Genomic DNA, 15,634 nt, shown 5'->3' with positions numbered 1-15,634 from the left:
CAGTCTCCTAATTGGTGAATTTACTATTTGCCATGGAGCTCTCATTGCACGCTGTTTCCCTAGATGCAATCTTCCTGGAAGTATCCCTGAGAAGTCATTTATTTTTCACATAAAAATCCAAGTTTTGAAGTGGCAAGAGTTTGGCTCCACAGCTGGGTTTGCTTGAATGCCATCAGAAGTCTGTATCCATCTCTGGCTCTGGGGTGGTCCTCTGTGTTGATTTTACTCGCTAATGAACTTTCTCCAGCCGGTGAGACAGGGGACCCGTGACAACTCAAGGCTTAGGAGATTCTCACACCACATAATCCCAGAGGCACAGACAGGTCTTTCTCCTTCAGGCTTTGATTCAACAAGGGACTTGATCATTCAGTGGTAGAATTCTCATCTTCCATGCTATCAGGTGTCTTGGTGACATGGTCAGGTAAACATTGGACTACTAACTACCAGGGTGAATATTCAAATTTATCAGCTGCTGCAAGAGATACAAATGAGGCAGTCTCTTTCAGTAAAGGTATACAGCAGTGTTTCTTAAAGTAGGCCAGACCACTCCTAGGGTGTGCTGAAATGATCAGGGCAGGTGGGGAGGGGCTACTACAGAAGTAAGTTCTTACACTTTATCCATGATCCCTGGTGGCATCGTGGGTTGTACCTTAGACTGCCAGTGTCCAGGTCAACAGTTTAAACCACTAGTGCTCTCAACCACTGGCTGCTCTATTTCTGCAAAGAGTTAGTTTTGGAAACCAACATGGATTGTTCTCTGTCTTCAGGCCACTATGTGTCAGAATTAATTTGATGGTAGTGAGCACATTTTATCCTGACTTAATGGACCATAAGTACAAACGTTTTTCATTGCTAGGTGACTCCGAGTAACTATTTTCCTGAGAATGGAGCAGTAGGCCAAATAAGTTTGGGGACCTAAGAACAGCCTTGGAAGCACTATAGACAGGAACACTGTGAATCAGTTATGAGTTGGAATTGACTTGATGAGCATACCTTTAGTTTTGCTTCATGCTACAGACCTGGGATCAATTCCTGGTCAATGAACCTTAAGTGCAGCCACCAGCAGCCTGTCAGTGGAGGCTTGTGTTTTCCTATGGTACTCCATGGACAAAAGATGATTTGGGCTTCATGAGAGACAAAATAGCATCCCAACTAAAATGGACTAGCAAGAAAGGCCTAGCAATCCACTTCTGAAAACCAGCCAGTGAAAAACCTATAGAGAGTAAAGATCTCATCAGCAATTGATTGTGGGATGGTATTGGCCTAGGCAGCACTTCACTTTTATGTTCATGGTGTCATCATGAATTCAGGATGATTGGCAGCTGGCAACGAGAAGATGAAACGGGCTCATGTACTGATAGAGCATCCTGGTCACTTGTGGCTGTTGTCACTTCAACTCCATCACAAGGTTAAATGTATCCCTTCCACAGTCTCAGTTTTAGTCCTTTCTGCTTTAGGTGAGTATCTGGGAGGAGAAATCAGACTTGACCATCAGTCAAGGATAAGAATGCCTAGAAAGTTACTTAGAGTTGGAGGAAGAAAGTTACTCGAGAATAGCTTTCTGCTAGGGCCTCAGAAATACCGGGAGTATTTTGTTCTGTTGTGTGTAGTGTCACTATGGGTTGGCACTAACTCCAAGGCATTGTGGTCTAAGGGCTATGCAGAAAAACGAGGCATGTAGAGAGTTGCAAAGTGGTAGGTTGTCATTTTAGATGGAATGATAAGGAAGGATTCACTGATATAGAAGCTGTTCAACAAAGACCTGATGCAAATGAGGGAGTGAGACATACGGATATCTTTCCAGAGAAGAGCTAATGCAAAGGCCCAGGGGCCAGAGTGTGGCTGGTGTATTGGGGATGAACCAAGAGTTCAGGGTGGTGGAGTAGAGTGAGGGGAAAATAGGATTATGAAATGAAGTCCCACAGATAGTGAGAAACAGAAATTCCATCCAGGGACTTGGAGGCCATGTTGAGGACTTTGATTTTTGTCCTTGTGAGGTGGGAGGTCAGTGGAAGACATAGGGCAGAAGAGAGACGTGATCTGATTTATGTTTAAAGTACTCCGTTGGTGACATAGACAAGAGGTGGGTGAGGGCAGGAGGGGACCAGGGAGGAGATTTTCATGATTAATCATCCAGATGAGAAATGATGCTGGCTTGAAATAAAGTAGTTGTGAGAAATATCTTCTTTAGAGGTAGACCCAGTAGGATTTTTTTGGTAGATTGAACCCAAGATGTGAGAGAAAAAGAGAAGACAAAGATGATCAAAGTTTTGGCCTGAGTATGACCATGAGAGTGGAATTGCTGCTTTGACACAGGGTAAAATCAGTAACTGCCTGGAGTCCTGCTAAACCATGTCTGCACCTTTCCAGCTGGAATTTAGTATGGTCTGTGTTGTTTACCAAAACCAAACCCACCGTTACATAGTCGATTCTGACTCACAGTGACCCTATATAAGAGTTCTGAGGCTGTAAATCTTTATAGGAGGAGATAGCTTCAACTGTCTTACTCAGAGTTGCTGGTAGATTTGAACCGCAGACCTTGCAATTAGCCATCCATGTGCCTTCAAGTCGTTTCAAACTCATAGCCACCCTATATAACAGAGCAGTTCAAGGGTTCAAACGGCTTCCCTTTTGACCCTATCCAAGTGCTTAATCATTGCTTTAGTGTGGTCTAAGGAGTGTAATGGTTATCGGTTAGTCTGCCAACCTTGTGGTTAGCAGTTAGAAACCCCAAGGTTGGCAGTTAGAAACCACCAATTGCTCCATGGGAGAAATAGAAGGCTTTCTACTCATGTAACGAGTTACAGTCTTGGAAACCCACAGGGGCAGTTCTACCCTGTCTGATAGGATCACTATGAGTCGGCATCGATTCTACGGCAGTGAGAAGTCTAGTTAGGATTTCATCTGACAAATGAATAAAAAAGTATCCTTCTTTTAAACTCTCTAAATAAGTAACACTTCCAAATGAAAGTGAAAAAAAGAAAAATTATTAAAATTTCATGATAATATATTTTGAACTCTATGAAGAATGTAATGTTGCCATTTTGACCAAGTTTTTCATAGTTACTTACCTAAGTGTGAAGATAAAATAAAGACACAATACAGACAAAATGAAAGCACCTGATCATTTTCATGAGGTAACCACAACTTTTCTTCATTAGTCTTCATGATTTCTGAATTTCCTAAATGCATGTGCTGTTGCCTCCACCAACCTTATTCCAACCCCATTAAGCTTAACTCATTCCTTCTTTCCTTCCCTCCCACCCACCCCCCCAAAAAAAAACAAAACAGGACAAAAGCCAAAAGCATATGTTAAAGTAACCTTTCTTACTTTGTATTTTCCAAACTCCAAGTTCAGTTGATTCTGACTCATAACGACCCTATCACGATAGGGTAGGAATCTCGAACCACTCCTGGTGGTGTCTGAGACAGGAACTCAACTGGCGTAGAAAACCTGGTCTTCTCCATTTCGTCTGTAGGGCTGTGTTAAGATGACCATATGAGAAGGCAGTACAATGTATCTTCTGGACCACAGAGTCTTAGGATCACAGGGTCCTTATTCTGGAAAGGCAGAGGAGTTGCCAAGGCTGGTGGGTGTTTTGAAGGGCTTTGTTCTGCCCCCTGGTGGTGGAGTGGGTCACCAGTTGGGCTGTTAACCCCAAGATCAGCGGTTCAAAATTACCCTTCTTTCATGTCACCAAACTTGTCATTCCTATGGGTTCTTGTATGTAGATATCATGAAGTTTCCATGTTCTCTTCCAATTATCAAAGGGGTTGAGTAGGAGTATGGCATAGATGTAGAGTTAGTCTTTCTTCTTCCTTGCTGAAAAAATCTTACTACCAATTTTGAAAATAATGGCCAAGACTTCTAAGGCAATATTGAAAACAAAATGAAACAAAAAACAGGAAAAAACCTCAACACTTAATGTAAGTATGTGTTAAGCGAAGGGAAATAGAATTGAGTAGGTTGCCATCTATATTTCTGACATTTGTTGTTAGTCATAATCCAGATTTTAATTCAGAGATAGAGAATTTTTATTTCAAAATGCAAATGCTATTCTTACTTATATACGAGAAACAACATTTGGGTTCATTAAGTAGAACTGTTGTTAATAGAAAACAAATGTAAGGAGAAACATACTCATACAAATAGAAATGTATGCAGAATATTCATTTATTCAGTAAAAAATTCTAAGTAGGTATACCAATGTCAAATTAACTCGCTCAATAAAGATAGAAAAAGATTGCTTCTGGATAGTTTCTACCTGCACTGTTTTATGTATGTATGTCATTTTTTAAATTAATGCAATACCAGTTGACTAAATAAATACCTACTGTTCCTTGTTCTTAAATTTTTATTTCACTCTGTTAGCAGAAAGATTATTGTCAGCTATTTAGAAATAAAGTTCTGGGTGGATGAGGGCTTCAATTCTGAGCACTTGGTTTTCTCAGGGTCACTGTTTACAATGGGAACCCTAAATCCGTTTTGAGTCTCTACATAAATTCAGCTTTCGTTGAGTTCTTTCCACTGACCTGTGTTTTGAAAACGGATTTCTGCGACTCCTCTGGCCAGAATAAGAGGAAGTATTTTCACGCTCAGGGACTTGCTTGGTTGTGTGCATGGAAATATTGATACCAGGACCTGCATGGTCATGAGTCATAACCCAGAACCAGGTGGTCAGAGGGCCGTGGGACCAATCCTCTGAGCTCCTGTAATCTAAAGTAATCTACCCCAATCATGACCTTTTCTGGTTATGCAGCTCCACCTGAAGCTGTGGTGAACTGATGATGTTGATGGAAAACATTTCCTTTTATTTCCAAGGTTTATAATTTCATTGTGTGGCTGGGAATCCTCTGACACCATGATGGCCTCATGAGGAAGGTCCTCTTCATCCAGACAAGTCTTTTTGACTTTGTCTTGTTTAAGACTTTCTAAAGGGATAGCTGTAAAATATATTTGAATTTGGAGTCTTTTATCCCTATAACCTGTTTTTTTTAAAGAGAGTTTTGTGTGTTTATTTTCTAAGTCTTCTTCAGGCTACAGTGCTCTTTGTTTTGTTTAAATAGGACGTATACACGAGAGACAAAAGAGGAAAACAAAAGGATATGCGAGCGTCCTCCAAGTGCGATGGCAAAATGAGAACAGCGCCAAAGAAGACCCCTCGAAATGGAAATGGGGCCTCTCTTCTCAGAGAGCGCCTGATCTATGAAATGAGGAGCACCTAATTCCATGTCACAGGATCTTCACACATCTCTCGTGACTTCTCTGACTTCTTCTGTCTAGCATGGGCTGATAGAGATCAGCCACCAGGCAGTATCCAGAGTGACGTGTTAGGACTTCAATTTCAACAATTCTTTGAGCTCCTTCATAGACTTTTTGTTCCTACACACAAGGAATAAAAATCAAATAATAAATATTTTCAACAAGTTGCTAATTTGCTCTATTTTTGATATAATGAATAAGCTGAACACGGACAGTCTACTGGTTGGACATGCCTCTTTGGTATGCTAAGCCTAGAATTCCTTCTCAGACACATCCTCTTGTTCCTAAACTCGAATCTGGTGATGAGACAGGGAAAGTGATTATGTAGGCATTTGTTATTAATTAAATTGTGTCCCCCCAAATATATGCTGTCAATGATAACTTCTGTAGTTATAGGGTAATTACTGTATATACTCGAGTATAAGCCGACCCGAATATCAGCCGAGGCACCTAATTTTACCACAAAAACTGCATTAAAAATGTACTGAAAAACTCGGCCTATGCACAAGTATATATGGTATGTCACAATCTACTGTATGGCGGCAGGTTTGATTTTGGGTTTTATGCTTGTGGCTGTCCACCACTTGTCTGTCAGTTGGCTGTACTGTGGTGATTTGTGTGTTGCTGTGATGCTGATATGTTGCCATGAGCCCTGGTGGTGCAGTGGCTACAAGTTGGCCTGCTAACTGCACAGTCTGCAGTTTGAAACCACCCGCTGCTCATTGGGAGAAAGATGGGCTTTCTACTCTGGTAAACAGTTACAGTCTTGGAAATTGTCGGGGTAGTTCCACTCTGTCCTGTAGAGTCACTATGAGATGGCATCGACTCAATGGCAGAGTTTATTTTTGTTTGGGTTTTTTTTTTCAGTGATGCTGGAAGCTATGTCACTGGTATTTTAGAAAACATCAGGCAAATGGGACGTTGTCCAAAATGAAGTGGAATGCCTAAAGAGCAATATTCTAGTCATTAGTGAGCTGAAGTGGATTGCTATTGGCAAGTTTTAATCAGATAACTATATGATTTACTATGTCGACAATGACAGATTCGAGAGAAATGACATTGTATTCATCATGAAAAAGACAGCTCAAGATCTATATTGATGTACCATGCTTTCTGATAGGATAAAATATCTCCACATACAAGAAAATGCAGTCAATACAGCTATGATTCAAATGTAGTCACCAACCACTAAAGCTAGTAATGCAGAAACTCAATAATTGTACCAATATCTTCTATCTGAATTTGGCCAAGAAGCGTTGATAAGTGTTGTGGAAGGAGCGGTAGTTGGAAATGTCTCGAGGATAGAAACAAAGCTGGTTATCATAGGATAGAATTTTACAAGACCAATAACTTCTTTGCAAACACCTTTTTAAAATAATACAAAAGGCGACTACATACTTGGGCTTCTCCAGATGGAATGCACAAAAATAAAATTGAGCATATCTGTGGGAACAGATGATGGAGAAGAGAAGCTAAAATGAGGCCAAGGTTGACTGTGTAGCAGATCATTGATTGCTCAAATGTAAGTTCCGATTGGAGCTAAAGAAAATCCAAACACGTCCGTGAGAGCCAAAATACTACCTTGAGAATGTCCCACGGGAATTTCAGAAACATCTCAAGGACAGATCCGATGTATTGAACACGAATGACAAAAGACCTGATGGGTTGTGGAATCATATCAAGAACATCATAAATGAAGGAAGCAAAAGGTCATTAAAAAGACAGGAAAGAAAGGAAAGATCAGCATGGATGGAAGAAGAAACTCTGAAAAACTTGCTCTTAATGATAGAGTCGTTAAGGCACATGGAAGCGATGATGAAATCAAAGAGCTGAATAAAAAAATTCAAGGTGCAGCTCAAGGAGACAAAGTAAAATATTACATGAAATGGGCAAAGGTCTAGAGGTAGAGAATTAAAGAGGAAGAATATGCTCAACATATTTTAAATGGAAAAACTCAAGGAAAACTCAAGCGTCGAGTTGCAATATTGAAAGATCCTATGGGCAAAATCTGAATAATGTAAACAGAATCAAAAGAAGATGGAAAGAATATAGAGTCACTGTACTAAAAAGAACTAGTCAACAATCCACCATTTCCGGAGGTAGCATGTGAGTAAGAACCAAAGGTACTGAAGGAAGACTTTCAAGTAGCATTAGCCAAAAACAAGGGTCCAGGAAACCAGGAGGGATTCTGGGCTGAATGACCCTGCTTGAACAGCAGGAAGCCCCCTGCAGGCTTTCTCCAGAACTGTGCTCTTCAGAACTTTAGCTCCAGGCTAGCAGGTCAACAGGTCAACCAACTTTCTGACAGGTGACTTTAGGCTATTTACAAAGAAGGGGTGGTGGTGATTGTGAACCAAATGTAAAGGGCGCCTGAGAAACCTAGGCAGTTCCAACATGAGCCAGGTGCCAGCTGTTGGAGGGGCCCTGCCTTGGTGGGGTGAGCCTTGGGTGGGTGTGGGGGTGGGGCTGCTGAGTGTCTATTTCTTGTGAAGTCAAAATGTTGACAGACTCAGCCAGGTACATTGACATGCTGATTTCCAAAGACAATGGTGCCATTGTTGACCTTTGTCCACTACCTGCCAGGACGAAGTTGAGAGGCCTGGGGGGTGGGGTTGCCCCCACCGGGATGAGGACCATGGCTTTGTAGCTTCAGAGGTGGAGGTCCCACTTGGTGGAGCCTACAACTGTCCAGGGTGTACTTGGGATGCGTATATCAAATAGTGTCTGTGCTTTTGTTATTTGACTCCAATAGGAACTTTCGTTACTTAACTGCATAACTTATTTAATGTGCTGTGTAAATGAACTTAAACTGTTAAATAGGTATTAAGTTTGTCCTACTTAAAGTATTCAATAAAAGGCTATATTCCTTAAAAAAAAAGATAGATCCTTAAAACCAAATACATACCCATACATGCAAATTCTGATGGCAGTACCTTACACTAAATAACATTCTATAAATGATGATGAAAGAAAGAAGAGTTAACAAAAAGAGAAGAAAAATAAAATGAGATAAAGTAACAACCAAGAAGAATCCTATATGATCATATACTAGTTAAATAAACAAGAGGGGGAGGGGAAAACATCTCTTTGTCTGAACTCACCTTTTCCAGTGAATTGTTAATTATAAATACTCGGTATACTAATTCATAATAATTTTCCATTGATATGTTTTTGCCTTTTTGGTTTCTGTAAGGTAAGTTTGGAGCACGTAGACTCACAAACAGAGATCCATCAACTTGTGTTATATTCATGTCTGGAGGATCAAGTTTAGCTGGTGAAAGAAAATTTGGACAAATTTAAAATATATAGTGATCACATTTGGGAACATTATTGAATGCAGATACTTGGCAAAAGTCATGAAAAGATATCTCTGACACCCAGTAACAAAAATTCACAAATCTATGAGAAATTTCTCTGCAGAATATTTTCTCTTTCTTGAGATTATTATTTCTTGTACCCTATAAGGAGTCAAAGTTCTTTGCATAAAATTCGAATCCTTAGCCTACTTCTTCAGTCCCACATCTTTTTTGTCTCCCTCCCGCCCCACCCACTTCACATGCTAACTAATGGTTGTAGTCTTCCATTGTTGTATGGAAACATACAACAGTTGTGTGGGTTACAGCCCAATGTTAAAAACAAAAAACAAAACAAAACCAAAAAACCTCATAATTAGACCAATAGACAACATCATGATAAACTGAGAAAGATGGATGTTGTCAAGGATTTCATCTTCCTCGTGAATTTCACAAAGCATGCTCATGGAAATAGCAGTCAAGAAATTAAACAATGCAGTGCATTTGAGCAAATCCAGTGCACAAGACCTCCTTGAAGTATCGAGGGCAAAGATGTCCCTTTGAGGACTCAGAAGAGTCTTCCTCAAGTCATGGTACTTTCAATCATCTCCTATGCACATAAGAGTTGGATATGGAATAAGACCAAAAACGGACGCATTTGAATTATGGTGTTGGCGAAAAATGTTGGAGTCACTCTGGATTGCGGAAGTATTCTTGTTCCCCAACGATTTGTCTGCCCTGTTGCAATATGTTATGTTATTGGCCAAACCATAACAACACAAACCATTGCTGTAAAGTCGATTCTGACTCTTGGCCGCCCCATGTTTAACAGAGCAGAACTGCTTCATGGGATTTTCTTGGCCGTAATCATTCTTGAATTTTTCCCCAGGCCTTTCTTCGGCAGCACAGCTGGATAGGCTTGACCTACCGGCCTTTAAGTTAGTAAACAGAGCTAAAGGACATGCCGCATGTGGGGTCTCAAGTGGAAGGACAGCAAGTAGAGGGCAACTCCATGCAACTCACTTTCCCACCAGGGAATGAACCGCGGGGTCCTGCTCCAGCTGGAGTGGATCTCAGCCACGGCTGCTCTCACCCTTCCGTAATAAGGTTCTTTTATGTCGGAGGTTTCCTGGGTAAGGTCACAAAAGAGGTCTGGGATACCCCAGCAGTCCTCTTTATCTGTCCATCGTCTCTCTCCGTACCTAACGAAGGAGAAAAGAAGAAGATCTACATGTCGCTTTTTCTTTTTCCCACTGATGGAGTCTTCCCTATTTTTTACAGCCTGTTAACATGAGGATAAGTCAAAAGATATGGCTACAAAATCATGAAAACTGGAGCAGAAAGGAGAAACCGATCACAAGGATCTACCTATAACCCCATCCCAGGGAGATGGACAGCAGAAAAGTGGGTGAAGGGAGACATCAGTCAGTGTCAGACATGAAAAAATAATAATTTATAAATTATCAAGGGTTCATGAAGGGGGAGTGGGGGCGGGGGGGATGAGGAACTGATACTAAGGGCTCAAGTAGAAAGCAAATGTTTTGAAAACGATGATGGTAAAATATGTACAAATGTGCACGACACAATGGGTGGATGGATGGATGGATGGTAATAGAGCTATATGAGCTCCCAATAAAATGATTTTTTAATCATGAAAACCTTTAGCAAATAAAAATATCTAAATGTAAGGCTATTATTTCTCAACAACAATTTCATCTAGGCTTATATACTTCTGAAGGTGATATTCCCTCTCCCTAGCCATTCCATGGAGAATTCTACACTCTTTGACCCAAGTGTCAAAATGGCAGTTCGGGCATCTCTGAGACACTCAGATTGTATTCCTTTGACATAGTCTTTCGTTTTGGACCAGCACAACAAAAACACCTGAAGGGGCAAGATCAGGGCTGTAGGGTGGATGGGACAAGATTTCTTGAATACATTTTCATAAAACAGCCCTATGCTATTCTTGAAGAATGAGCACATGCATTGTCATGATGGAAACAGATCCCTCCACATAACTTTCTTGGCCTTTTCCTCACCCGTGCAGGTTTCGGTTTTTGTAAACGTCCTCACAGTAAGCCCCCATGATTGGTCCATGTCTTTTGGAATAGAAAACAGAGCTCCAATGTACTAAACATAGCGTTCTAAGCAGACCTCTTTGCCTTGAATGGAACTGGTCTAGCAGATCCCTAAGGAAGTCACTGTTGTAATTGGACCTTTTATTTATTTTTTTCTGAATTTTTTAACAAGACTTAGGAGCCCCGGTGATGTAGTGGTTACGTATTGGGTTGTGATCCTCAAGGTCTGCAGTTCAAAACCACCAGCCACTCTATGGGAGAAAGCCGAGGCTTTCTACTCTCACAAACAGTTAAAAGTCTGAAACTCACAGGGGCAGTTCTACCCTATCCTACAGGGTCACTGTGAGTCAGCATTGACTCAATGACAGTGAGTTATGAGTCTTTGACAAATGTCTTACTGACAGAACTTGTCTGCGGCCATCCACTGGTCCCAGAGACACGACTGAAGGCAGTTTGTTGGGAATATGCCTGGGCACATGTGAAGTGGGGCCCTGCCAGCAGGACTTCATTCTTAGCCTCCTGGTTTAGGTGGTTTGAAGCCTGTCCGCTAAAATCAATCATGGTGACCATTCTTCCTTCTCTTTTCCTGACTCCTCGTAAATATCTTTTTAAAAATACCTTCTTGTTAACTAAGCAGAGTGCATCTGCTAAAAGACGCACTCAAGCCTGACTTTCTGTATCACTAACATAGGACCCGTCATACTTCGAGAAGAGCGCCTCTTCTGGCATCCGCCCAATTTCTGTTTGTGAGCGCTAGCTCTCCACCTCCTTACTCTCTCTGAGGTTTCAACTCTTCCTGACCTTCTTTCTCGTCAGCTTGCTTTGAGCAATGTGGCCGATTCTGAGAAGTTGGTATCCTTTCCCCCTCGAGTGACGCTTACTCACACCACGCAGCTGATCGCTTTACTGAAAATAGAGCAGGGGCGGGTAGCGGGTGGCTTATAGGGAATTCTCTGAAACTTGGGGCAAGCAGAGAGGGAGGGAAGCCCATAGAAGATCAGTAGGTGGCGTGACTTCAGCCTTTGACTGTGGGAGAAAGTAACAACAAAAGGGGTGACCAGAGCGTCACTGTCCCACCAGCAGCTTTACCAAGACGGTGATGGAGGGAGAGAATGGATGCTGGAGGCTGATGGGAAAGCTTCCCAAGATATTTGTTGAAGGACTTGATATCTAACTTCCTAACACTATAATGAGAAATATTGCTGGTGTCGGCACCGAACAGACTATATAATGACAGTAATTTCATTATATCAGATGATAACATTGAAGCAAAACCAACAACATAGATTGAGTAGTTTGGTGATTGATGCATTGGTATTTACGCTTGACTTCTTTTATAATGTGATGAATCATTTCCTGCTTTAACCTACATGGGACAGTTATTAATACGAATGGATCGACTCATGTAAACTGGATAGAGTCCCATGAAAGGCTTCAAAAATCAAACGAAATATTTTATTGCCTCCAAATCATTGAACAAATAACTGTTAGTTTGGTCTGTATCTGCAGCTTATTTTCTTAATTAACAATTATTTTCTTAATAACCAAAGTTGAACTGTAACTTCTGTCTGATGCTTGGCAGGATGTCAAACTATGTCAGAGGCAAAAGAACCTCAAAAAAAAATCATAGAGAATAAAACAACCAACCCGCTAACCAAACAAGTAAAGTAAGAAAGAAAACACAATAGGGCAGGGTGTGGGGGCAGGGGTGAGGGTGGGGAATGCCTAGAAATGGTGAGATAAAAAAGTATTGTTTACAAATCAGGAATTTTCTGTTTCTAATCTTTGATCCAGAAGAACAGTTCGCTGATCATATCTAAGGTCTGGCAACAAACCATTAGGATGAGTTGAAGATCACACAAGAGGAGCAGGCAGCAGCACGCTGTAATCTGTGGCCGTGCTTAAAGGAGTCACGACATTTTGAAAATGTCCTCCAGCAACTTTAGGAAGCAAAACACCAATTGTGCACACTTTATGTTTCCACCACTTTTCTTTCAATGGTCAGAAACTTCAAGTTCATTGTGAACCTGCTACATGCTAAACAATCAACGTTCGTTCAACCCATATGTTTGAGAGCCTGGCATATGCCAAACACCTTTGGGAAGCCATAGGCTGAGTCTGTAAGGTCTGGGTGTGGAACAGGTCACTGTTATCCTGACCTTGATTCTTCTCAACCCCGTGAAATGGAGTAAGGGCACAATCCTCACATCCCATTGCATTCTGGAACACAGGGATCACCTCTGAAGCGGAAGAAGCCCAAGGCACTTACACTTTGTACTGCACAAAGTAGAGGCTGTGGTTGGCCCTCAGCACCTGGCCACGCTGCCAGTGTAGAATATTATGAAAATTCCGGGACTGAAATCGTACCCTCTGGGGCTTCAGAGACTCCTGCGCTGGCTGCGTTTCTAAAATAAGAAGAAGCATCAGTGATTGATCTGTACCCTGGCAATGGCAAGCCTGCCTCAGAATTCCCTTCAGAGCTTGTAGTGCACGTCAGGGAGATGGAGCTGAGCACTCTTTTCAAATGTCAGGACAATTGTTTTCCAAACTGAGAAAACTCAATTGGAATCCCCTGTTCATTTTCCAAGCTAGAGAGGCAGTAAATCGCTGTGAAAAAGCAAAACAAAATGAAACAAAAGGTGCCCTTTGTCTCTTCCAGGATCGTGATGGAATCTAATGACTGATAAAAGACCCACGACCAGATCCCTCCCTCACCTTCCCAAGACCCACTTGACTACTATATTTTGCCTGGGATCAGTTTTGTTGCAGGACCTTGGCCTGACACCCAACACCCCCTTTCTCAAGTTTTTGCTCCCTCTTGGATTCTGCTTCTTTGTCCTCTCTGACCCGGTTTTTCATTACTCTCCTCGGTGCTTCTCCACATGGGCAGCTTAGCTTTGGCGCCCCCATACCAGGTAGAATCTCATCTTGGGGTGTCTGCGTTGCCTCTTTCTCCTTCCTGCCATGTTCTCCCCTTGGGTAATGCAAACTAAAGTGCTCAGCTGCTAACCAAAAGATGGGAGGCTGGAGTCGAGCCAGAGGCATCTCCGAAGAAAGCACCACCGATCTACTTTGGACACCTTGGCCACTGAGAAGCCTGTGGAGCACAGTTCTCCTCTGACCCCCATGGGTCACAGTGAGTTCGATTGCTCTCGCCCACTCACAGATTAACAAACGAAGGCATGGAGATGTTAGGGAACTTGCCCAGCAGTCAACAGTGAAGTTGATGCCGAGCCTACCTCTTTCCTACCACAGAAAACCAAGAGCAGAGCCTTTCTCCTGGGCAACCAGTTCCTCAAATCAACCATCACTTCTCCTTATTATAGTTTTTCTTATGATAATATTTATTATTATAGAAATATCGCCTCTTAATATTCCATTATTTTAGGGGAATTGCAAAATGATCACTTGAAGCATGATCTGCTGTCAAGTCTGATGTGCTGCCGGCACAGGGCTTCATCGCCAGAGAGGAGCTGGTGAGGAAAACAGCAGCTTGAGGTTGAGGCCATTCTCCTCCTCCTCCTCCTCTCTTCTTCCTCTTTATGGGCATTCAGTGAACTCCCCCATGTCTCAAGCATGCTGGTCGAAGCTTTCCAACTTACTTCATTCCCGCAACAAAAAATACAAAGTGGACATTTCCTTATTACACTCGATAGATGGGGGAGTAGGGGTATATGTTGCCCGTGGTTACAGGAGGGTGAAATGTAGAGCCAGGCTCATTTGGACTGCACTCAAATTTCTGCCGAGGAAGCTTGGATTGTTTTCACGTGCCAGTGTCTGAACACAGGTATAGAGTCTTGGGAACGTAACTTGAGTCTCTTATATCAGGTGCCCATCTGTAAACGGGACCCTAAGGGCCTTGCTCAGATGGATGCAGTGATGCTAAGAATTTTATGCTCTTGAGGAATTCTCTGTGAATGTGCCATTCTGTGTCTGGCCTGGCTCCAAGCACTTGGCAGACTTTAGCTCACGTATGCTTCCCAGTGACCTCTCCACAGGTGAGAAAACAGAGGCGCAGGGAGGTAAGTACATTCTCAAGGTCACCCAGACAGCGAGCAGCAGAATGGAAATCCAGGTGCAGGCAGTCTGGGTCAGTAGGCTGTGATTGTAACCACTGTGGGATAATGACCCCTCATACCAAATACATTCTTATGGGGGACAGAGAGGCAGAGGTCAGTTCATCCGGTGGGAAATTTCGTTCATCCTCTACAAAACATACATTTCAGCAGGTGTCCATTAATACACACATTATTAACCAGACTGCAGGTAGTAACAAACGATAACTAAAGTGCTTACAAAGTCCACAAAAGAGCCCATGTGCCCTTGCCAGCCGTTCCTTGGTCCAACTCGGATGGCAAAGCTGGAAGCAGTTCCAAAGAAAACAACCACTTACCTGCTGTCTGAGCCAGGAGGAAGCTGAGGAGGAAGGCTAGAGAGCAGTGCTCAGACTGCATGGTGGCCAGGGAGAGTGGCTGGACCACCCGGGTTCTCCTTTGATGACCGCTCCAGATGAACAGGAAATTATAGACTCGGAAACCACAATCCTCAAAGTATTTGACACTACATGATTGTATTACGTTAGGGGAATTTTTAGAAAGCATCAACATATATTTTCGAAAAAGCACATCCTGTAAATCACCCGTGTGACAGCTCGTTTTTGTTACCACGGGGACCCATCCATCGGTGATGAAAGTTAGAACACAGGGTAGGTAGATCTGGTGGGCAGGGCAGGAAATTGTGTAAGGTGCCCCCAGGAGACAGTGAGGCTGCCAGGAGCCAGCCCTTGGCGGACAAATGACTTTGAGTCATGTGCTCGGCAGCTGCACTGTCAGGAGCCCTGGCAGTGGTTCACAGCAGGTGTGGAGTGTGTGCTGTTTCTTCTTTTTCCTCCCTGTGTTAGTTCCCTGACTACCCTCCCCGGTGCGCCTCACACCGTTCAAAGGCTACCCTCTGCCTTCCAAAGGGGCTGCTCGATGCTGCTCCCCAGACTGCCCCACGTC

The 15,634-nt window shown here is 42.6% G+C and overlaps 1 protein-coding gene across 1 annotated transcript; it reads right to left on the bottom strand.

Moving 5' to 3' along the window:
• Positions 1 to 5,233: 5,233 nt before the first annotated feature.
• Positions 5,234 to 15,088, bottom strand: IL22RA2 (interleukin 22 receptor subunit alpha 2). The gene is made up of 5 exons (XM_075553901.1): positions 15,028 to 15,088; positions 12,904 to 13,039; positions 9,580 to 9,758; positions 8,365 to 8,534; positions 5,234 to 5,383 (listed from the first exon to the last, which is right to left on the bottom strand). Exons 1-5 carry the CDS (start codon positions 15,086 to 15,088, stop codon positions 5,234 to 5,236), a joined length of 696 nt encoding a protein of 231 aa, XP_075410016.1.
• Positions 15,089 to 15,634: the final 546 nt, after the last annotated feature.

This window comes from Tenrec ecaudatus, chromosome 7 (assembly GCF_050624435.1).
Source record: "Tenrec ecaudatus isolate mTenEca1 chromosome 7, mTenEca1.hap1, whole genome shotgun sequence".
In the NCBI taxonomy this organism is placed as follows: domain Eukaryota; kingdom Metazoa; phylum Chordata; class Mammalia; order Afrosoricida; family Tenrecidae; genus Tenrec; species Tenrec ecaudatus.
The sequence above is the reverse complement of the archived record's forward strand: the minus strand, read 5'-3'. Positions and strand labels throughout refer to the sequence as shown.

Bases quoted from the DNA above. Each gene is read 5' to 3' on its own strand.
- IL22RA2 (XM_075553901.1), bottom strand. From the start codon at position 15,088: ATGCAGTCTGAGCACTGCTCTCTAGCCTTCCTCCTCAGCTTCCTCCTG. The intron at 13,040-15,027 runs GTAAGTGGTTGT...TTCTTATTTTAG, and splicing joins CCTCCTGGCTCAGACAGCAG to AAACGCAGCCAGCGCAGGAG. The intron at 8,535-9,579 runs GTGAGTTGCATG...TTCTTTCACCAG, and splicing joins GTTCATTCCCTGGTGGGAAA to CTAAACTTGATCCTCCAGAC.